This window comes from Athene noctua, chromosome 1, assembly GCF_965140245.1.
Source record: "Athene noctua chromosome 1, bAthNoc1.hap1.1, whole genome shotgun sequence".
Classification (NCBI taxonomy): domain Eukaryota; kingdom Metazoa; phylum Chordata; class Aves; order Strigiformes; family Strigidae; genus Athene; species Athene noctua.
The window spans coordinates 157,479,174-157,503,355 of NC_134037.1; the positions used below are offsets into that span (position 1 = coordinate 157,479,174).

A 24,182-nucleotide genomic window follows, 5' to 3' on the forward strand; every position below is an offset into this window, starting at 1 on the left:
ACTTGAATGCCATGGAAGAGAGTAATATTCAATGCATAGTTTCTACAACAGAGTTCTTGTATTTTATTGAACAGATAAGTCCTCCAAATAAGTGTTCATATGTAACCAGAAATTGTGTTGCATGTGTAAATAACCTGACAAAGTACAGTGTATTTTGAGAGTTGTATTTTTTGTGTGGCTTGTGGCTATAAAGTGAAATGATACAAAGAATTCAAACAATATCTGGAATTTTTTTAAAATATCTTACCACTTTACTCAGTAAGTAAAGATGTGTAGCTTTCAGAGGACTATTCAGTTTTTTATCATGTTAACACCAGTACAATATGTTTGCTGACAGGGGATTTTGTTAAATTCAGTAATTTGTATAAGACAGTTAGATGTTGCTGAAGATCAAAGTCCAAAAATATTAATAATTCTTTATTTTTTTCTGAATAATTTGTATTTGAAGACAAACACAGAATATCATAGAATCAAAGAATGCCTGAGACAGGAAGGCACTTCTGGAGACCATCTAGTCCAACTCCCTGCTCCTAGCAGGGTCAGACAGAGGTGGTGTCTCAGGACCATATTTAGCTGGGTTTTGAATATCTTCAGGGATAGAGACTCCACAGTCTCCTGGGCAGCTTGTTCTGCTGTTTAGTCACCCTCTCAGTAAAAATGTTTTTCCTCTTCCTGTGTTTCAATTTGTGCCCATTGCCTCTTGTCCTGTCACTGGGCACCACTGAGAAGATTCTGGCTTTATCTGTACTCACCTCTATCAGGTATTTATACACATGGCTAAGATCTCTGGAGGCTTTTCTACTAAAGGGTGATTTACTGGCTCATAGTCAACTTCTTGTCCACTAGGACCCTCTGGGTCCTCTCTGCAGAGCTGCTTTCCAGCTACTCAGCACCCAGCCTGCAGTGGTGCATAGAGTTCCTCCTGCAGGATCATCATGGAATCACTGAATCATTGAATCTTTGCTTCATTCCTGAAGTAGAGAGGGCTGGCTGGTCCCTATGAGACAACAATCTAGGAGCAAAGCACAGAAATACAGCCACCAGGCCGGGGTCCTCATCAGTCAGGACCCACCCCACAATAGCCCAACAAGGGAGCAGGCAGTCCTGAGGGGGTCAGCCATGCTGAGCCAGTAGTCCAGGTCATCAGACATACAGAAATGGTTGTTGTGCACCTCAAAGTCAGAAAACTTGATTGCTCTTATAGATGGTATCATTAAACCTTTAGTTGAATAATAAAAATTCATGTGCTTTAACAAAATATAAAAGGTGATTTAAAATCTAGATTTTGACATGACATTCTTTGTACAGGATGAGTAATGTAATTTGTATTTTTAACAGTACAGCCTCAAATAATACAACTTAAAAATGAAACCACATTTGAGAATGGGAAAGCCACCCTCATCTGTGAAGCAGAAGGAGAACCTATCCCAGAGATTACTTGGAAAAGGGCCATTGATGGAATGACTTTCTCTGAAGGTGACAAGGTAAATCAACCTTTAATGTCTAAAATATCTGAAATATGCATTGTCTGGCTAATCTTCTTTTTGTAAGTGGAAAATTAATTTAGAGAGAGATAAATTCTAGATTCCTCCAGAATTGGAGGGAATTGCTACTTTCCAAGGTAATAAGAGAGACTTGGAGATTCTAAATTTTAAATTTAAAAGGAAACCAAGAAAAAAGCAATTAAAGTGCTGAAAGGTAATTCATCTCATCAGGCCTAAATTTTCATACATAATACCTCCTAAGCAATTCAATTTTGCCTTGATCAAAATGTCTGTCTGTAGGCCTTCTTGACTGTATTTGGACTCTGTGCAATATTTATTAAAATGCAGTGGAGCTTATAGAAATCTGAAATAAAAAATTCTGAATACTTGGAGTTCATTTTCCACTTATGATTTTTTTCCTATTTTTCTCTTATATTTTTCCTCACACAGAGCAAGTAGTCTGTAGCTATAAATTGAGCCTATTTTTCCATTTTGTTTTCTGATTTTCATGTTTTATGACAAAAGTAAGTTGAGTAGAGAAAGATTGCAGTGTGACAGTCCGTTATTAAGCAAGTCAGTTACTGTGGGAACAATAGCTATAGTAATGTTGAAAGCAAAAGGGAACGGTGTAGTGCTATTCCTAACCATGCAGATAACAAGCTGCTTCTACGGAACTCTTTGTATTTTTCCTTTTATTAAATAATTTTCTTTTAGTATTTGAACAATTATTTTCTTCTTAATTTCCATACATAAACTACAGAATTTCTCTGTGTTGGTTAAAATATGAGATACCATCTTTCTGGATGGCTAATTCAGAATTTTTACTCCAGATAATCAAATAGCAAAATACAGTCTTCTTGCAGATGTCTGCATTTTCATAGCTGATGCTTAAAAAAACAAATTAACAGAATAATACAGCAATCATGCCACTGAGGGAATTAGATACACAGTAAGTTAACTCAGTTTATAGGGAATTTCTGTATATTATGTACTTCCATATTTTGTATTCTGAAGGAGGATGTCTGGTCTGGACTAGTCTCTTGACTTGACCTTTCCTGCAATTGAGGTAGTTTATGTGAGGCCCTGTGATTTCCATTTGGGATCAACATAACAACATGACAGTATTTATATAATATTTTTTTCTAATATTTTTGCATTAAAACAAAACAGTTTCTATCCTCCTTAAATATTTCAAGTCAAAGGTCATCTTTCTGACCCACAAGACTACACTTGGTTCAAAGGTTACAAATGTAGCTTTTCAATTCTGTGTGGAGTGTTCCTAAAATAACTTTGTTACATCAGAAATTGAAAATTAAAGCAAATCACAGAAACAAGCTGAGAAATGTTGGTGCAGATGAAACCAGAAATTTATCCAGTGCTTATATAGCACAGTATTATATTCCCAATTCAAACTGCAGGTGATTAAACTGTCTAGATGTGTTACTGTAACATTCGCTGAACTGTGGTGCAAGTGCATAATACTGACAGCCAAACTAAAACCTATGTTCACTCTCTACTGGTGTGCTGACATACTGTATGTGGAAGATAAAAAGAATGAGAATAAATGCAGTCATATGATTTCCTTTTTTTCTTGCCAATGGAAGAACTATATGTGTATTGCTCATGGGAGAGTTTTTGCTGAATGTTGAATAGATGTTCTGAAATACTGTATATGTTCTTGAGCTATAAAATATGCTGCTGCTTTTCCCCTGTGGTCCTCCATCTCTAGGGTGCCAAAGTCCTGGCTTGTGCTTTCCTACCAAAATAGGTGAACAGGGAACAAAACTGGCAGTGACTAAATTACTGGATAATTGTTGAATAATCCAGCAATGTTTTGCACACTGTAAGAGAAGGAAAAGGTGAAATGAAGAAAATTGGGGGGTGGGGTGGGGTGTTGTAACATAGGCTTAAATTGAAATTATTACTTATGTGATAATTCTGAAGTAATGTCCAGTCACCAGACTTACTTGCATAAACAAAAGTTATCATCTAAATTCAGTGAATTCATCTTTGAAATTTTTTACCAGTTTTAAAACATTTTTTGTTATAAACTGCACTTTATCCAACATTTTTGTTGAATTAAGAATATCTTTGGGGGATAATTTTTTTCTGTAGAAGATGGAAGAACTGCTCTAACTATAATATTAACATGCGTGATGATGATTAAGAAACACAGAAAATTTTGTTCTTTATTAATTATTACTTTTAGTATCTAGCTCCTCAATTGTGTTGTTCTTGCTTTTCTAAAATGCAAGTATACATCATGTGGATAAGGAGGAAGGCTGAATTGAGATCATTCTTAGTGTGAATGGATCCAAAATGTTTTCTTTTGAATGATGGATAGATCTTATAACCAGGACATAGGCTTTTCTGCATTTTGAAATTATTTTGTCCAAAAGAATGGAAAATATGCACCAGTCAGATCAAAGAAATAACCCTGCTGGGCTTAAAGAGGATAATGTTAATGAGTAAGAGGTCTATAATTATCTCTTAGGAAAATACGGCTTTGATAAAGGATTTTCAGTACATCAGAAGTGAGTATTTGAAAGTTGAAGCCAAATGAGTTCAAACCAGAAGCAAAGAAGCCTTTTCCTCTTTTATCAGTTAGCTTTTGGAACAACATACCACACAGTTTGTGGTCCCTCTTTCATTAAGAATTTGAAATAAAAGGGTCTTTCCCCTTCCTTTGACTTCTCTTGAAAGTTTAAATTGAAAGTTTTCCAGGAGGTCACATTAGATGACGTCAGTACTCCTTTTATGGCTTTATAACCCATAAATACATGAGAGTGGGTAAGCCTGAATAAATGGATGATTATGCATGACAGAAGGTGTTTGGCTCACCCTTAAAGATTTGAAAATGGAAATGGAGGTTTAGTCCAAGACCAGAGCTTCATCTGCTGTTGCAGTATCAAGCCAAAACTCTCTGCTTGATGCATGTACTTCTAGTCCCCAACTCCCCAGTATTGCACGTCCTTTCATTAACGTGCCAACCTGGCCATGCCCCTTTCGGCTGTGATTCGAAATGGCATGTTCCTATAGACCTCTGTGCATCCAGCAGGCCTGGCCCTTTTCCCAGTTAAAAGAAGAGGCAGGAAAAGAGTAGCTTTTTGTAGAACAGAAGGAAGGATAGTGATTGGATTTGATTTGCTGTAATCACTTATAAATGGGTTTTGGACATGTACATACATATCTACATACATACCTGAAGGAGAGCGTATCTTGTTTCTCTGATACAAAAATGTCATTGACTCCTGTGCATACTGCAGAAGTGTGAGGGTAGAGTTTCATGCTTTACTTCTCTAGTATCTAATTCTAGCAGAAATATGAAAGCTGACCAACGTTGTTTGTAATTAACATTTCAAGCCCTGTTTTGGAATACAAATGACAATAACAGATGGGGCTTGATTTGAGACAGTAGCTCCACTGTGTGCAGCATGTGTCCAAAGAGACAGTCTTTATCCTGAAGAATTTCATCTAAACATGTGAAATGAGTGAAAGACAGTGCAGAGACATCACAGTCCAGTATCTGATACTCAGTTTTGATAATGCCTTATGTATGGGGTAAGTGGTTAACAAAGAAACAAAGGGGAGGGGGGCAAGAAAGAGGTCTTACAAATTGGGTGTTGGATTTAAGATATATGAAATGGTACTGTATTTTGTATATATTTTATACAGATTCAACAGATGTTTTTGAAATACTTTACACTATTCTTCTTGTATCCACAAGTAAAAAAATATCTGACTTTTAACTTTATAATGAGGACTACAGACATAGCTTGAGTTCTGCTTCTTTCCACCTACCTACCATTCCAATAATAATTTGGGTGTCCCTGTGAAGTACCCTGTGACATGTGTTCTAAATGTTGCAGAGCTCAGACCAATAATTAAATTGTTTCCCAAGTTTGAATTCACTTTATACTGGCATGCAAGTCATAACTGTTTGGAGCTTATAGAGCTTTTCATAGATTTCATGATCAGGCAATAGGCAAAGACAAAGAATTTGGGGTTTGTTTTGTCTTTTTCTTTGAAAGGTGAACTCTGCTTTTTCCCCAAGTCTATTAACTCCACTTCAGCTATTATAAATGTTAATAAAAAGAGACTGAAATTTTTTTTTACTCCCTGTATATGCTATTCTCACTGCACAAAAAAGAAGCAGTGTTACAGTGTCAGTGACTTGTGTTGCCTTTCTTTTAAGATAGTAGAGAGACCTCTGTTATATTCCTGCTCATCAAGGATCAGGTCTTTATTTGAAATGTATCACCCAGAAGGAGGAAACATAGACCTATCTAGGGAATTTTAATCACAAATTAACCTCAGGAACTTTTCTGCTTTGAATGGCTGTAAAAATGTAAGGGGCAGGTCTCATTGCCTTACTGAAAAAAAATTGTTATAGCCTGTTTCAACTACATGTTGTGTGAACAGCTTCTACTTACAATATCATAGAATATTTTTTCTATTGTAATATTATCAGAGGCCAGCAGGCCAGAATGGTTTATGTAGCCAGCTGCAATTGTGTTTGATAATGCAGTTGAGACACTGCAAAGAATTCAATCAGGCATCAAAGATTTTTTTCTTTTGTTTTTAACCCCAGAATGATGAGCTTCACATGTTAAGACTGTGAAATACAAGAGTAAGAATTTTGTGACTGGAAGGGGAAGGTAAATAAATGGCCTTGAGAGTAAGTGGAATGCAGGAGGTTGGCCTTGAATGTTAGGTAGTTAGTGCTGCTGAGAATATACAGATTTATACCCTGTGGCATATGCACAGCATGGAGCACATAGGAGAACTGAATAATATACTCTCACCAGTCATCTGATCCACAGAAATCTGCGTATGTTTTGGGGCTTCTTCATCTTCTATATGACATGTTTAGCTACACTAATATGGGCTTAGGACAAACTCTTCAGTTAACTAGAAGGAGCTAAAATAGAATGTACAGTTTTGGGAAATGACAGTACTTTAGTAGCAGGATTGATTTTGGAGGGGTGAGATTATATGCAGTTAGAAATTAAGAGTAGTTTTCCTGGGTGAGCTGAGGAAGCAGTACAGTAGGAAAGTTGCAAGCCAGTGTGGATATTTTAAAGTCCATAAGGAGCCCGATCACTCATCTGAGTCCTGCAAACTCCTTTAGGTAACAATATCTGCAATGATATGTAAATAAAGCCAAAACTGAAGCCAGAAATTATTTTGACATCCCATATCCTATTCCCCAGTTCAGGCTTGGTTGGTGGTTATATTGACAATTCAATACTGAATCTCAGCCACATGGCCAGAGGGCCCTTCAGATTTGTTCCTCTTTTAAGAGAGAAATTAAATACTGTTACCCAGATTAGACCAACATGGCTTTACATACACACATCCATATATACATGCATGTGGCATGGATGGCTGTATTGGTATTACACTAGCTCAGAATTCTCTCATTTCTTCAATTTTTTCCTTTCAGTAAAACTTTAAGATCACTTTCCACTGGGACAGAATTAAGTAAACAGAGACAGTTGCTGAACCTTTAAAGATGACAAACAGCCAAGAAAATGTAAAAATTAATACCTCTTCTGTATTAAAAGCTTAACTTAGGGAAGGAAAGATGTTTATTTGGGAACATTACTAATGTAATCAATTGTTTAACATGATACCTTAAATTAGGTACAGAGTTTTCATCCATTCTGTAAATGGATAATTCCTATTTAAAACTAAAAAAAATGTCTCATTTAATCCATTTGCTTATGTACTACCTATGCACCAGGTAGATATTTTGGGGTACTTTCTGTGGGTTGTTGTGCTGCATTTACTGGCCAAAATAAAGGCATGGAAATGGCATTTCTTCCCCTTCCAATATTAGCTTTTTACATTTAGTCATCAGTGATGATATACTGTCTGTTACACTAATGAAGAGTAAAATTATCAGGGTTTTTTTTATGGACCAACATTTCCTGCGATACCAGTGCACCTTGGATTTGAATATTCATTCATTCCTTCCACTACACAAAATATCATTTCATGAGCTTCTGCCTAAATATCAGTTGTTATTTGCTAATGGTTTAATAACTTTCAAATAGCTGTTACTTGCCTGATAAAGTAGAGATCCTGCATATGATGATATATTAAGTGATACAGCCACACATGTCTGAGTCCAGTACAGTCCAATGACTGGAGTCATTGGTAGTACTCACTGATGTACTATGGGATGTTCCCCAGAGACACTAGAAATGTTACATTTTCTATGTACCTTAGAAACTCCTAGGAAATGAGCACAATCAATGGCACAGTCAGCAGTACAATGCTGGCAAAGTGTATTTTATGCTATTAAGACCTGTCAGCAGTTTCCCTGACCTGAAAGACAGTTTGAATATCCTTGTATATTAGGAGAAAATAACTATTTACTTTTGGCAAAACTAGGATGAAAGCAAGTGGCTTAGATTCTATTTTTCAATTTGTTGTTTGTTTTGTTTAACAAATTATCTAAACTCTGTGTAATAATTAGTTCTTAATAATTTATTAATATCCTTAGTATGCTGTTAAAAAAACCACATTTTCCTATCACAGTTTCACTGTATCATCTCCCTGTGAACATCTACTCATACATTAATACCAATTCTTAGATTTCAAACACAGTCTAGCTATGGTAGATTAACATGAGAATGCTGATGGAACAGTATATGTCTATCATCTGTGATAGGAAGCTGTGCAGCTTGACCAAAAGCAGAATGCAGCAGTGTTATTTTTTTGCATTGCGAAAAGTGAAGACTGTTTGCACCATCCCTTACTGACAGCTTCTGAAATTGGGCAAGCAATATTTCTTAAGACTGCATAACTGAACCATAGGTTGAGCTCTGATTCATGGTCAAAATAACTCCTATCTATGCATGGACTCAACGTGAGTTATTAAAATTTCTCAATGTTGCAATAACCTAAATAATGGTGTTAACAATAAGACGTTTTTGTATAAATTTATGCTTGTACAAGTCAAGTTGTGACATTTATGCCAAAGGTCAGTGAATTGATAGCATGTGGTAAACTTTACCTTACTGCAAACTGATCATCTAATATGCTTTAATAGATCTTATAGTTAGCTGATACGTAATCTTAAACCCTCAGGGTTATATTACTGTGTAAAAATTGATTGAATTAACATAGTACTCTATAAATGTTCCTCTTCTTAAAATAGTATACAGAAATGGATATTCAATATAGAAATTTGCATTAAGAATACAGTTTTGTGAATATTTAGAGATCCAAACTGAATATTTTTTACCAGCACTCTTCTGAAGCTTTCCAACTTGTTTCAAGCCCTAGTAACAGCACATTTTTCTATAATAGTTTCCACCCAGGTTAACTGATACCTTCAGCATATTTTTTATACCTATACGTATAAATAATTTTAGAAATGTAGATAGAGAAACTACTGGATGATACCAATTAAATAAAATAACTTGAAAACAAATATTTCTGTGCCCTTTCAGATGTGTCCAGGTTAGCTCATTTTCTCCATTCTTGCTACTGCATTAATTTCTTTCTGCTGCTTCAGTTGCAAAAAGGCCTACAGAATTATTGGGGTTTGTGAGCAAAGACTATTTGACCTATGAGCTCTGGATCTGTGTCCTCCTGTAGACAATTCCCATGCTCCTCATGACTCAAGTGATGCATTTCTGACTTTCCGTGCCTTTGCTTCCCCTAAGGAAGCTGTGTTGCTTATATAAGCCCCCCCTGCAGAGCTCCACCTCATCCCAGTTTCCAGGCAGACATCCTACGTGCTGTATAGCCATATTAATTTTAATAAAATATACATCACTTTTACAGATGACTGGAAAGGACCACAAGCTGCATACCCCTACTGAACAAACAAGGAAGATAAATTCAAATCATGATTCCTTTTTTTTTCCCCTCCAAAGAAAGCAGATGTGCTGCTCTGTTACATAACTGCATACCTTCACCATGGCATTCTTGCAACTAAAGCTAAACTGTGACATGGTTTGAACCTGAATTCTATGAAAATGAAATTAATGTATATATGAATGCACTAGGCTCAGTTTGAGACTCTTGAAGTAGTTGTCATTTAAAAGATTATTTTATATTCTTACAGAAGAATTTTGTGAGGGGCATACAACCCATATTTATTCAAGATTATGTTACTGGTCCAAGTAATGTTTTATCAGTTTAAGCAAAATAAAACAAACAATTATTCTTAGTCTACTTACAATGATAAGAACACTTTAATCCAAGTTACCTAAGTAATACAGGGAAAAAAATTAACTTTACAGTTAAAACTGTTATACAAAAGCTTTCTAGTTTTCTTTTCATTGTTACAGTCACCTTTCCAGTATTATTCTGAGACCTGAGGTTGACAGCACTTATTTTCCTTAAAAAATACCCCCAAATTTTTAAAAAAGGGAGACGAGGGTTGACAATTCATCAACACACTAGATTCTTCTCCCGGGGAAAATACAAATTACTTAACCTTCCACCCTAATCCCTTACAAAGAAACCTAACCAAAACCATGCTTCCTTCCCTGCCCTGGGTCAACTCTTTTTGTCCATTTTGTACTGCAGTCAGCATACAAGCTTTGTCTCCATGAGTTTTCAGCTGCAGGTTGTTTTGGTTTCTTTTTTTTTTTTTTTTTTAACTGTTATCACCTGTTAGTTATTAAAGTTACAGAACTGCCTCCTACAGTCCCCATTAAAATAAAGAACTAATGTTTGTTAGTTAGACCTTTGTCATACATGGTTCTTTGCACAGAGCTAAGCAGAAACAAATTCAGGTAGTTACCTGATGACTAGGGACTTGCAGTTATAAAGCAAACTGAAATCACCTCAGGCCAAGGCAAAGAAAGCCTGGCAAGTCCTGAGACCCTACACTGGAACAGTGCAGAGCCTTTACTAGTAATAGGAGATTCATACTTAATGGGCTACAATCACTGCCTGAAGGAAAGCTGGGATCCTAGTGCTTGATGTTTCCTTGTTCTTTCACAGTTTTCTAATTTGCTCTGTATGGGCAGTTTGGTGTAGTACAGTGGTATAGTTTTGCTGTACTAGTTACTTCTACAACTGAAGTAATACTTAATTCAGATTTGAACTGACCCAAACAGAAACAGAACCAGTTTGAAGTTCCTAGTCAGAATAACCATACTTGTTGCTTTTGATGCAGTATATATTTAATAGTGCTTATTCTTGTTCAGATGCACAGACATTGAGTAGTCACTGAAAAATAAATTCTGACAAATCAGTTAGTATTTTAAGTCTGAGCAGTCTTAGATCCCATATTGATACATGTTTGGAGCCATATGCTTATGCTAGAGTGTTCGCTTACTCTTGTGACTCCAATTTGCACTGAAGTTACGAGCTCTTTGCAATGATCTTTAAGATTTACAAAGCTGGGGTATAATCACCTGTATCTTATTCTCATTTATCCAGAGAATCAAGTTACAATACGATTTGATTGTCTCAAGTAAGACAGAGCTGTATAGTAAAATCATTCTTTTTAGTGGCTGTTTTATCTGAGGTCTGTATTGAATAACAATGTTGTAAATAATGGATTTATTAGAATTTTGCTGGTCTGAATCCATTTGAGTCACCTATGTTAATCGTATCATTGCAGTGTTGGAGTAGATTCAGATCAACAAAATTCTTAGGAATAAAACCATTAAATACAGTCTTTATAAGTGAATCAGAATTCCTAATTGGAAAGTACGTATGTAATTATTACAGTTGTAGTATTTCTGTTATAAACACACATTTGTGGTTACTATTGTTATTTTTTATGGCCAACACTAATGCTTGTTTTCCTCTGCAAGCTTTTTTCATATGATGCTAATATTTTTACCATCAATAATCATCAATCATTTTTTTCTTGTGATTTGCATCTTTATTGGAAGTAATCTTGAATGGCTGATCATCATATTTTCTCTGTTTATTTTTCTTCCATACACTTTTGTGAGTAAAAACCAACAAAGGAAAGAAGTTCAGTTTTCTGTTTCATGTCTTAGTAAGTGGTTTTGGTATATTGGATATCCTGTGTCATCTCATTATGTAAAAACTTAAAGTTTAAAAGAAATGCCAGCATGAATCAATCAAATATCAGTTCACAATTTCTAAAAATTATATGAAACTTTCAAGAATACATTTCTCCTGAGATTGTACATGCTGTTAACAATCTGCACAGAACTCGCTACTATTTCCAATATGAATTCTTTAAAAGTAACTACTATGTCTGCAGATGAACAGAAAATCAAAACAACGATTTTTTTTTCTTCAAGATCTGTTTTTTGTGCCTTCCCTGGTGTTCACTGTAGATCTACAAACAATAGGTTCTTCAATAATTTCTTTCTCATGGAAAAACAAATTTCTACCAAATTCAGGAATTTATAGAATGCTGACATATATACTTAACAAGCTGCAGTTCTAAAGAAATCACAAGGTCTCCTATAAAAATCACTGAAGTCCAAGACACTGCCGTAGCATTATTCTGATTCACTGGACATTAAGGCATATGCACGTAGCAATACTCTGGAATTTTCTGCTGTCTCCAACAGGTGCATGGATAGAATACATTTACCTGAAGAGAATGGGAAATATTGTGAATATACCATCCATAATCCAGAAGGGAGCTTCCATCAGCTTCTACACGATGATGGCTGTTGTGACTAACAGCCTTTTCTCATCATCAAAGGTAGATTTTCAGACTAGGAATTGCTGATCACTTACATTTAATAGACTTCTGGAATTTTATCATCATTTAGTATCAGCATGTCAGGTTGCAGAAGTTCTTATCTTTCATGCTGCTTCAAGGAACAGTTTCATTAGCAATTGTGATCTGCATAAATCTCATATATAAGAAATATCAGCCTGAAGTACATGATCTGAGGTTTGCCTCTCGTGGATATTAACACAACCCGAAATCAGAATGCTTTCTAAAACAATTGTTATTCATGAAATTCCAAAGATGGTTCTGTTAATCAGTATTTGTTTTCTCCTTGAAAATTCAGTGATGTGTACTCAGAACATGTCCAAGACAACTTAATGAGTTGGCAATTTTTGAGAGATTTGAAGAAGGAAGAGCTAAGCATAAAATTAAAACAGGTTTTATTTTTGTTTATTTTTTCATCCTTCCCACACCTCCCTGCCCTCAATGTGAGGATCTTCTACCATGTACGTCTGCAGCAGCTCCTATGGAGGAACTTGAAAAAGTCTTGCAGCTTTTACTCAAGTTATATGTTCTCACAATGACTGTTCTTGAGTATGTTTCACCCTATTTTACAAAGAAAACACTCTCAATTTTAAGCCACTCTTCTCTGTTGCTAACACATGCAATGCACATCCAAAATAGCACTAAAGTACACCAGGTGTCAGAAGACTTAGTTGGTAAATATGTGACAGGCAAAACTGACCTGCAGTGGTGTAACTATGAACAGTAATGGCACTTTGATCACAAATAACCTTTAAACATTTGAAGAAAAACAAAGGTATTTCAACTTGTCTAGATTTTAAATGTAGGGAATTTTTGCTTGCAGTCTTGCACTTGGACTTCAAGGGTTGAAGGAGAACTTTATCAGCCAAATGGTAAACTCTGTAGGAGGGAAGATAATCAACAGAAAGTCACATCTCCTCTAACCATCCAAGTAATATTACCAAAATCCAGCTACAAATGAGTCACCAATTTCTGCATCTGTTCTCACCTTCCACTCTTGCTTTCAGCCAACTCAAAATGCACTTTTTGGCAGCCATACAACTTCATCTCATTTGGTGATACAGTTTCTCCTCAGTGGGAGTTGGAGAAATGGTTGATAAATCAAAACCAATAATCATACCATCAACCTTACCCCAAGTACAGCTTTCTACAATTGAAAAAGAACGACAGTTTCTAAGCATCATAATCAGCTAATTCTCCCCTTCTGAGAAATTACACTTGTTTTACTACAGTGGCAACGGAATTGTGCAGATTGAACACTCCATGGTTACTGAATAAGTTTTTCTGTCCCAAAAGCTGTTCTTGTCTCTTTGTATATGCTGTTGTCTCATCACATACCAATTCCTTCTGAATGTGGAACCCTTGTAATACATGGTTATCATCATTCTGGTACTGCCTTGGAAGCACTGGAACATGGTTTTGGAGCTGTACATCGACCAGTCAGGTCAGCAGCAGCCAGTCAGGACTTTGGGAATATTCACTTGTGGAACTACAGATCATGTCAGAAGTTTGGAAAGCAAGAACATGACAGAAAAAGGCAGGCAGAATAGCATATATAGCATGACAGGAATTCTATAAAAATCAAATATATATATATTTACTTTTACAGAATCTGTAGAATTAATCTCAAGTGATGAAATACTTCCCATTTTATGATTAGTGTAGGATTCATTTGGGTTAAACTACGTATTCTAAGTAAGAATATTGCACATGCAGAATGTTCTCACCCTTTGGTTGTTTGTTTTTTTTTTTTCTTTCAGAAGGCACTCTTTTATACTTCAGTATTGTCATTATGACTAAATTTACCTGGAGTCGGACAGAGAACTAGATTGCTATCAGTATTCAAAATAAAAGATGCTTTTCTGTGGAATGTTAAATGTTTAATTTTGGGAATGTGTTTTTTATGTGGATAAAGTCAGAAAGTCAGCTGTACCTGAGTAAAACACTGTCAAAGTCTCTACTGAAGAATTCTCGCTTGTGTTTTAGCTTTATGCTGGTGATGAGGTTCTGGGGGGAAAAAAAAAACAAACAAAAAAAAACACCAGAAAAGCCCCAAACCCCAGACTTTTATTTATGAATTCTATTAAATTCTCCAATTAACATTAATGATGAAAAATATTTTGATTTTTAAGATTATATTATGATTTCTAAAATGCTGTAGAAAGGTAACTTCTGAAGACCTTGTCTGTCTTTACCATTTTCAAGAAACACAATGATCTGTTTATTGAAATTATTCTTCCAGTGTCTTGGAGTCTAAGCGCCTGGAACATACTTGCTCATTGATCTTTCTAAAGAAGTATGTATATCTGTGTGGAACTGTGTTGACTACATGTGTTTTTCAGACCTCAATGATTATTCATGCTCCACAGTGGTAGATGATACAAAGTAATTCAATGAATAAGTAGAAATCATGAGTATTGAACCACAGAGACTGTTTTTTTGTTTTGTCTGTATTTATACTCTTTATTAATGCTAAGAAATAAAAGCATGTGTACTTATTTAGCAGAAAACACCATAGCATGTATTTTACATCTCTCCCACTATAACATTTGTAAGGAAAAAAAGAATATTCCAATTTAGTAGGTGTCCATTATTTCAGACAGACTTGTGAGTTACCAATATTATTCATTTATATCTGTAGATATAATTAGAGATTATATCTGATTTTGATTTGACACCAGTGGCAGCTCCAATGCTTTTCTCCTGGTGGGAAATTCTTCTGAGGCATGCTGAACAGGTGCTGTGTACTTCATGTTTCCATCTGTGCTGTATCTTCCTCTTCCTGTTTTGTTGGGTTACAGTTCCGAACATGGTGCCAACATCTGCTCACTATACTTAGTGCAGGAGGGAATTAAACTTTAGAAAGATTTTGCGAAGGGTTATAAAGTTTTGGTGGGCGCAGACCCCAAGGTTAGTTCTGCCCCTATTTGACGCTGTGTATGTGCTGTTCAAAGTTAACGATGTTATGGATCGGTAGGAATGCATATTCTAGTTTTGATAATGCCCTTCACAAAACCAGGACAATATAACTAGCATAGTTTCAATTTTTTCTTCAGGCTAACACTGCATATTGAGTTTTTGTCCCAGCTTCTTCATCAGTCTTTGCCATAGTCAACTTCTGTGTCTCTGCTGTGTTCCTAATGTTCTTTCCTAGCTGTGCTTCAGCATGACTGCACTATTATTTACTTTTTGTGTCATAACAATATGTCCTTGACTTATTTACCCAGATCTCTGTTAACTGACTTATACCATAGAACAGTATAATACAGCCTCATTAGTATTTTTTTAATTCCTCATGAAAACTCATGCTGTCTAGTGTTTTTCATTTGCATGTGCTAATCTCCAGCATACTCTGGAAATCCTCTCTAGACATAGGCAACTGCTTCAAAACATTTTCTTTTTATTTATTTATTTATTTATTTATTTATGGAATTTTCTTGTTCTGTATTTGCACTTTTGTTTTCTTTCACATATTTCTGTGTTCAGGAATATAAGCCAAAGAATGAATTTTTAATCACTTACTGCACCATGTTTACAGAAAAATGAATGGAATTGTAGGCTAATCCATCTGCAGAATAAAACCAAGGAGCAGGCCTGCTTAAACTGTTCATGGAGAACACACAGTATAATATGCATTCTGATCAATGCAGCAGAAAACATATATTTTACATTCTTTTATAAGCAATTTCAAAGGACTATTGTAATCATTTTCCGACAGTTCTGAAAAAGTAGAAACTAACTTTGGTAAATGCATATTTTTATGATAATTTGGTCCAAATTTTCTTGCCTACACTTGTTAAGTGTTTTATTTGTTTCTATGGACTTTGCTTAACCTAGTAGATTCCTCTCAGAATACTCAGAAAATTGAGCTAACTGAATAATCTCTAATCTAATTTGGAATATCATGGTGAAAGAACTTCAGTGAATATGTTGTTGCAGCTACAGGTCAATATAATTTCACAGAAAGATACTTTGCATTGTGCAAGGAGAAGGTACTAAGAAAGACTTTAGCTTCTGATTGTAGGTTTGTAATATACAGTAAGGAAGGACAAAGAGAATATTTTTCTCAAAATATCTGTGTTCTACTACTACTCTCTATTATATAGAGCTACCTTAGTGCTTTAAGAGGACAGCTCTTAAAGAATCATTAATAGAGTATTTCATACTGTATCTATGATTCATAGTCACAGGTTGCTTCAGCATATGTCTTCTCACAGATTTAAATGTGACTTCTTAGGTAAATATTTATAATCAAAGTAAAATCAGAAATAAAAATGCTGAAGTGTATGTACATTTTAGGTAGGAATAATGTAGATTTACCATTGTATTACATACTTGATGTTTTAAAAAAGAAGGAAATAATCCATGGGTAAATAATGCTGTTATTAACTATGTCATATAAAGTTACTTGTTTTATATATATATATGTATCAGAATTTTATATCAGAAATTAGAAAAGTATTTAGTGTTTTATTTTAAAGAAATTGCATTTTAATTATCCTAATAATTCCCTCTAAAACCCATGACATTCAGTACTGTAGCATGTTTACTAGTAACCATAACTTTTTTCTATTTTAAAGGTATAATGAAAAGAGAATTTTCAGTGTTAGAAATCATGTAAGAGATAACGAAGTGGTCTAAGTTACCAAATTTTACCAGTCCAAGGGGATTTAGGTTCCTCTTGCATTAGAATTCCGTAACTTTAATTTATGTACCTATGCTGTGAGGTTTTCATGGGAAACAAAATTCAGTGTCCTTGGATTCTGATGTGGGATCAGAATACTTTTCTTTACGTAGAAATTTTGATACATAGAATCATATGGCAGCTTTATGTCAAATATTTTAAGATGTAAATTGTGTGCATTTTTCCTGTATTCAGTGAGGAAAATTGTAAGAGTTAAAAGCTCAGTCACTTAAATATCAGCTGCCACTTGGTGAGTATTTAGTAAAAAAAGCAGTAAACTTGAGTGTATGTATTCATAAGATTGGACATTAAAGTCTGTTTCAAGTTTAAGTGTCATATAGTGAAATAGTGCTTTTCCTTCCCTTTTCTACCTTTCTCAGTAATGAAGGTAGGTAAATATCAGCATTTTTTATCACCTTTTTTTCCCTCAACTGAAAAAATTGAAACAAAGAAGTAAAGCGAGTTTCCCAAAGCTACAAAAGAAGTAAAGAGCATAACCAGATTAAAAGATAACTTCTTTTTCCTCAGGTATGTTACTCCATGAAGGCTGAAGTGTCAAGCAGGGGATTGTTTTTTGTTTTATTTAGTTTTCCCTAATATTTTTGTAGTCTTGATATTTAAATAGTTTTTGGGAAGGAGGTGGGGAATTGTTATGTATAAGGATTTTTGTGAAGTTGCTAAATATAAAATTCATGTTCTAGAAAATTAGAAGCCAGCATTCATTTTTCTCCCTTGCCTTTTTCTATGCAATGGTATGAAAATGAAATCCAGAAATTCCAGTTGCATATATGGATCATGTTATTTAACAATTGTGAGCTTCTGACAAGTAAATGTGAATAATGAAAATAAATCTATGACTGGATTTGTGTTTTGATCATTGTTTGAGGGGGTATTTTTATTCAATTTCACAGTTACATTTTTAAGGGCAAGAAAGATAATGCTAACTGTAATCTAAGATACTATGATTTTACATGTATGCATTTTCATTAACTACCGCAGCATTGCAAAATGAGTGAGATCATAAACAGGTTTTGAGTATGAGTTCACTATTCCAGTCATAAGTGGATACATTTTGTGGTTTACCTTGACAGTGTTTCTTTAAGCATGTACTTATTCCCTTGGTTATAGTGCTTAGAAACAGAACGTCTTTTTTTATATTTTTTTATTTATTTGAAAATTTAAAGTTGCTAAGCTGTCAGTAATAACTTCACCATGGGTGAAAAGATGCTTTCAGTCATACTTATCAATGGTGTTTAATATATAAACCATACATAAATATACCTATGTATATAAAACCTTTCTTTTTCCTGAATCAATGTAAACAGAGCCCAGATGGCCGTATAGAAGTCAAAGGGCAGCATGGAAAATCGTCACTGCATATTAAAGATGTGAAGTTGTCAGATTCAGGGAGATATGACTGTGAAGCTGCAAGTAGAATTGGTGGGCACCAAAAGAGCATGTACCTTGATATTGAATGTAAGTTCTAATATTTTGTTTTCTCTTTTAAATTTGTTTTAAAAGAAAAAAAAAGGACATTCTTAATGGAAGGTCAGTTTTTCCTGGTAACTTATGTTTAAACTAGCATAATTTAAGAAAGTATGTCCTTCAGTGATACTGAGATCTGTGGAGGAACCCTGTCTTTCCTGAAGTTGACAAGACAAGATTTCATCTGAAATAACACTGGTATTACCCACTAACTTAAGGCTAAGCTTAATAACTTCAAATCTTCAGGCTAGTGGAGACTGCTATGGGGGAAAAGTATTCAGTGGGATAACATAAGGACTGATTTGAGCAACATCTCAGTTCTTGGCTTAACCTTCTAAGAATCAGCAAAGTCTTCTGGTTTTTTTTATGATTCTCTGATTTACTAATCCCCAGCACATCTCTAGACCCTATTATAACCCCTCCTGGAGTTCACAATTTTGTGACAGTCCCTTTAGAGATTGTCTTTATTCAAAGCTCTTGAATTGTATCCAGGAGAAAAGAGTTTACTTTTTGCTTAGAGAAGAGTCTGATGCTTTAGAAGCCAACCGGAGGATATAAACTTGAAATATAAAAAAATTAATTGAAAAATTGTCTCCTCAAACGGTTCTTCAAATTCATAAAGCAAAGGTTTTCAAAAATGAGCAAAAAAATCCTTATCTTGTATTTCACTGCTGTTCTATTTTGCTAGAGATTTTCTAGATACATTTTTTCTACATTTCCAATATAGCTTGAGTGAGCCTGTTTGAGACTGAGACTCTAAATGGAAAAAGTCTTTCCAGTGATTAGATAGAAGTTGGAATAAGATATATGGCACAGAAAGATAAGTAACAGTTGCATATCGCTGAGTGATTTCCTGAGTTCTGCAAGTGACTTCAGTGTACAGTTGCATGTTCCTTCTTTTTGGCAGGCAAGCAATTCATTATGACATAGGAAATAAATCTGAAAGGAAAATGAGAAATGGTCATAATTGTAATTACATGTTAGGAATAGAGAGATTTGCCAACCCAGAAGACCTAAGAAATAAATACAGTATTTATTAATATCTTTAACATAGCTAGTCTTCAATATAATAGACATTTGAAGGGATTTGAAACTTTACAAAATATTATTCTTTTGGGAATATATTAATTTACTGTATTTGTTTCTTTAATGAGTGCATTGGTGCACTCATAGTTATTTATTCTATACCTATATAAAGGAAAAAAATATTTTACTATATAGTAATGCAAGTTCAGTGGAATTCCTGTAAATTTTCTGTAAAATCCTGTTCTACTGTACACATAATGATGCGAAATAAATTGTTTGATTAAGGTTATTCAGCTGTTATGTTTTAAACTTAAGTATTAATACCTTTTGTATTCAGAAGAGAGAGAAAGGATGCAGCCCATTTTATGAAACATGGGCAATTGAAATTTAAGAGTTTATTAGCAGCACAGAATTCATTTTAAAGGGCATAACAAAATCTCTGGATTGATACAATGCATTAATACAGTCTAAGACACCTTTCAGGGTGAAAGTTTTAGAACAAAATTTTAAAGTAACATATTCTTGTTGTGGTATGGCAGACAATTTTGAGAATGTGTGGGAACAATCAAATATAACATATGAGAAAAAAGAACAGCATATTGTTTTAAGTCTGGATTTGTGCCTTGGTAGATACACTATATGATACAACAAAACTTTGTACAGTTCAGAAATCTTCTGAGAAAACTCAATTTTTAAAAGAACAATAGAAATATTATTCTGTTATCAGGAATATCAGACATAATGATTATTTTTTATGTATAACACCATTTTTATTTGGTCTAGCATAGAATTATGACATTTCTAAAACTGGAGTTTTCAGTTTTAAATATTTTAACTGATAATGAGGTTTAAACCAAATATATTTTTTTCCAGTACAGGTGTTCTTTGAATAACAGCAGTACAACTTTCTCTATATCCTTTATGTGTCAGGTTGTAATGAAAAGCAAATATCTTTGGGGTTCTACACTATAGGTTTGCTCCATTCATATTCTGATTAATGAATTGGAGAAGTTTTTTGCTTGTCTTGGATGTAACTTTTCACTGGTATATAAACGTCATGTATAGCTTATTTGTCTTGCCTAGGAAAGAAAGCACTTGTCTAATGGTGAAGACTTCTTCTGTTCTTTAAAACAGCGTCCCTAGGAGGAAGTGTCTTCTTTCCAGCTTCATTTCCCATCAGTCTAATCTCTGTCATAATCTTCAGTAATTAAGCAGTCCCTTCAAAGAATCTGTCAGTACCTCATTACCACCATTTCCATAAAATGCTCTGTTGTCATAAGTGCTAACAGTCTTTTTCTCAACTACAAATAGGTTCTTTTATGAAGCAGGTGTCATAGTTATCCTTCATTCCAGTTATTTCACTTTGTAAGTTGTAGGCTAGAGACTTTCAGCAAAAGGTACAGGTTCAAAAACTAGACAACTAATTTCTATCTTTGTAGCAAAATGGGAGGAATTGTTGTGAGATTATTCAGTACTGACTCCAGAGAAATATTTTGACTCTCCTTGTATTATTTTCCAAGTCATATTTTTTTAGCATGTTAATTGTAATTACAGATGTTGCTGTATGGGTTTTTTACATTTTTTTGCCAAATATTAATTTACCAAATTCCTTAAAACCCTTAAAAACATTTTAATTTTCAGTTCAATTATTTTGGTTTTATTGTCTCCAAAACCAGTTTTGAGAAGTATTTTTTCAGGTATGACTGGCTCTTTACATAATTGCTAGTGAGCCATTTTAGCATAATGTCTATTAATTTAATAATATTCTAGTATAAACCTCAATAACTATTTTAAAATAAAAATATAAATAAATAAGCAAGACTTAATTGTTTATATTCTTCCATAGTTCCTAGATAGGACTAATTAATGTACCAGTGCTATTCTGTAAGTTAATAACAAAACTGCAGCAGTTTTCTTTGCATGGCTTAATACATCTGACAGTTTGTGTACTCAGGAGAGGAGCACGCTCCCATCACAGCCTTAAATGTTAGAGCAGTTAAAGAGGCCTAATGGCAACACAGAGCACACGAGTGTCACTGTCTCATCCTTTTACTTACTGACCCCTATCAGAGACTTAAACTGATGGTAGGATTGCACAGAGTTTCTGTACTTTATCCTTGTTCTCTCTTGGGGTTGCTCTTGATGATAAGAGCAGTTCTTCAGGACAGGAAGAGATTATCAGGTTTGATACCAACTGGGCACAGTTAACCCTGCCTTTTATCTGAACTAAATACTAGGCAAACCTGAATTGTAGGGAACCCAGAGGCATTTATAAGTTTTTCTTCTTACAAAGTCATCTTTGTGTTTAATTATGTTTAGTTTTCCTTATATTAAGTATGAAAAATAAGTCCAAATTACATAAAAAATAAAGATAACCATTCTAAATATTATTTACTAATGGATTTCATTAACTGCAAAATTTGATTATACATGTGAAGCCTAGTGTGTATTGGGTAATAATAATAATAAAAATAATAATAGAAGTAACTGATTGAAAAGTTCCTGTGTGATGGCATATATGCTGTATCCTAGGTATTGCATATTAAGATGTGTCTGTAGAGTTTATATATTTATCATAAATAAATAGCCTTTTTTTAAACAAAAAACATTATAGAAAAAGATAAAAAATAGATAAAGCAGGAGATATTCTAAGATCAGGTTTTCTGAAGGGCCCGAGGAAGTTAAATTGACAAATCCCAGTGAATTACAATTTGATTTGTACATAAAATACCGTCAGATGCCTTTCAAAGTTACAGTTTTCCTATCTGGATGTTTACATTTCTATATGTTATTTTTTTGTCTTTTTAGCTAAGACGTAATTATTCTGAAAAATACATGCTAGAGTTATAAAGACATCTTAAAAGGCATAATACAAACCTGAATAAAAGAAGAAAAATTCTGGTGAGAGAACAAGAACACAGTGTTTCTGAGGTTCTACAAATTACTCACTGCAATGCTTAGCATTGGGGAATGAACAAACATGATTTTGACATGTTCTGTATGGATCATCTTTCTTCATAGCATTATTCTTAGTTATGAGGCACTGATGGCATTACTAAGTTGGAAAGGATTTAAACAAGCCAGTAATAATCAGCAGTCTAAGATCCTTAAAAGTGGATCTCTACTTGTCCTTACAGTTTTTCATTCATTGTGTTCAAACTGTCATTAACACAGCCAGAAATATTCACAGCACTTAGCTGTGTACTCCTAGGTGCACACATTGTGTAAGATACTGGTGTCTCGAATTGCTCTCTATCACCAAGTACAGATTCCTTTGGAGACTCTTCCTGTTACTGGAGAAAATGTATTAAGCCACATTCTTTGGAAAATTCTGTTTTCCCTTGTACTAATTAGAAAACATTCTAACTCAGTCTTTTGTAGCTGCAATTACCAGTTTCCACACCAGTCTATTTCAGTTAAAACACCCCAGTTTCGATACTGATACTGCAGTTACTAGATATGCTGGATGGTCCAAAAAAGCCTCCTTCCACACTGTACACAAAGACTAGTGTTTTGGGATATAATCGTCACAAACATACTACATTCAGTATTTTTTATGATATCAGCTACAAGTGGTTGACAAATATGATTTCTTTGAAAGCAATTTCTAAAAAAATAAAATAAAATAAAATTTAAAGTATCTCCCAAAATGAGAAGTTTTTCTTACTACTGATTTTCATCCAAACATTAATTTTGTAGTTATATTCCTTATTAGTTATGTATCAGCGTGCAGTGGTATGAAAAATAAATTGCATAGCATGTACAACGCAGCCTTTACCTGTAAAGAAACTTGTGAAGTATTTATTATGCTACTGTATTACTTATCAGAAACTGTCTTTTTTCTTTTTTTTTTCCTGCCACAATTTGAAATCGGCCTCATTACTGTTACATTATTGAACTTTTTTTTTCTGAGCTGATTAGTATTTTGGCTTTTCACTTTGGTTTATGTTAGTTACCTGAATTGCACTGTGGTTAATGCAGATGCTTTGGATTCATGCTATTTGATATTATATCTTTGAAAAAATATACAGCAATACTTAAAAGTAGGTTGAACAAATTGAGCTGCAAATTCTGTTTACGTTCAAGGAAGCAAGACTTTGAATCTGTGAAAATACTGCTACTGTGTGCATGATGTCACACATATTTCAGCTACATACTGCTATCATAATAATTTATAATAAATGCAGACAGTTAATACTTTGAATTCAGTTTCTGTTGAAAGAAATCAGTGTAGCAACATCTCATCACTACTCACAGGATCACAGAATGGTTGAGATTGGAAGGGATCGCCTCTTGTCCTGTCACTGGATACCACTGAAAAGAGCCTGTCTCAGTCTTCTTTATACCCTCCTTTCAGCTATTAATGAGCACCCAGCCCTATCTTGTTATCACAGCCAGAAAGCAAAACTGATAAACACAATGCTATGACCTAAGAAAGTGACAAATGAGAGGAAAAGCAATCAAGAGAAACAAAATTTTGAAATATTCTGGAAAAATTTGCATCTTTTCCATTAAAATACTACTGGCTTTAGTTACATTTCTTCCGGTCAAATTTATAGCTTAAAATGAGAAAACAAAGATGGAAAAGGTCAGTCTTTAGAATCATGAAATACATGTCATAATTTTGACATGACTTTGGAGCTCACGAATGTCACTTGTAAGATTTAAAATTTTCCTTCTTTGGCTACCGTGTGCAGTTGTATAGAAGCAAATTTGTAATTCCATTGCAGTAACTTAAAAGGGATAAGAATGTTAAATTCTGAAGAAAATATATTTATTGCATAAAGTCACTTTGCAGAAACCATTTCACCAAAACCCC

General features: G+C 34.3%; 1 protein-coding gene across 1 annotated transcript in view; it reads left to right on the forward strand.

Moving 5' to 3' along the window:
- Window positions 1–24,182, forward strand: part of NCAM2 (neural cell adhesion molecule 2) — a 319,116-nt gene that overhangs the window by 198,736 nt on the left and 96,198 nt on the right. The window contains exons 8-9 of the mRNA XM_074902177.1: window positions 1,339–1,484; window positions 18,178–18,328. Of these exons, the coding sequence (XP_074758278.1) occupies window positions 1,339–1,484; window positions 18,178–18,328 (297 nt within the window). The remainder of the gene's footprint in view (window positions 1–1,338; window positions 1,485–18,177; window positions 18,329–24,182) is intronic.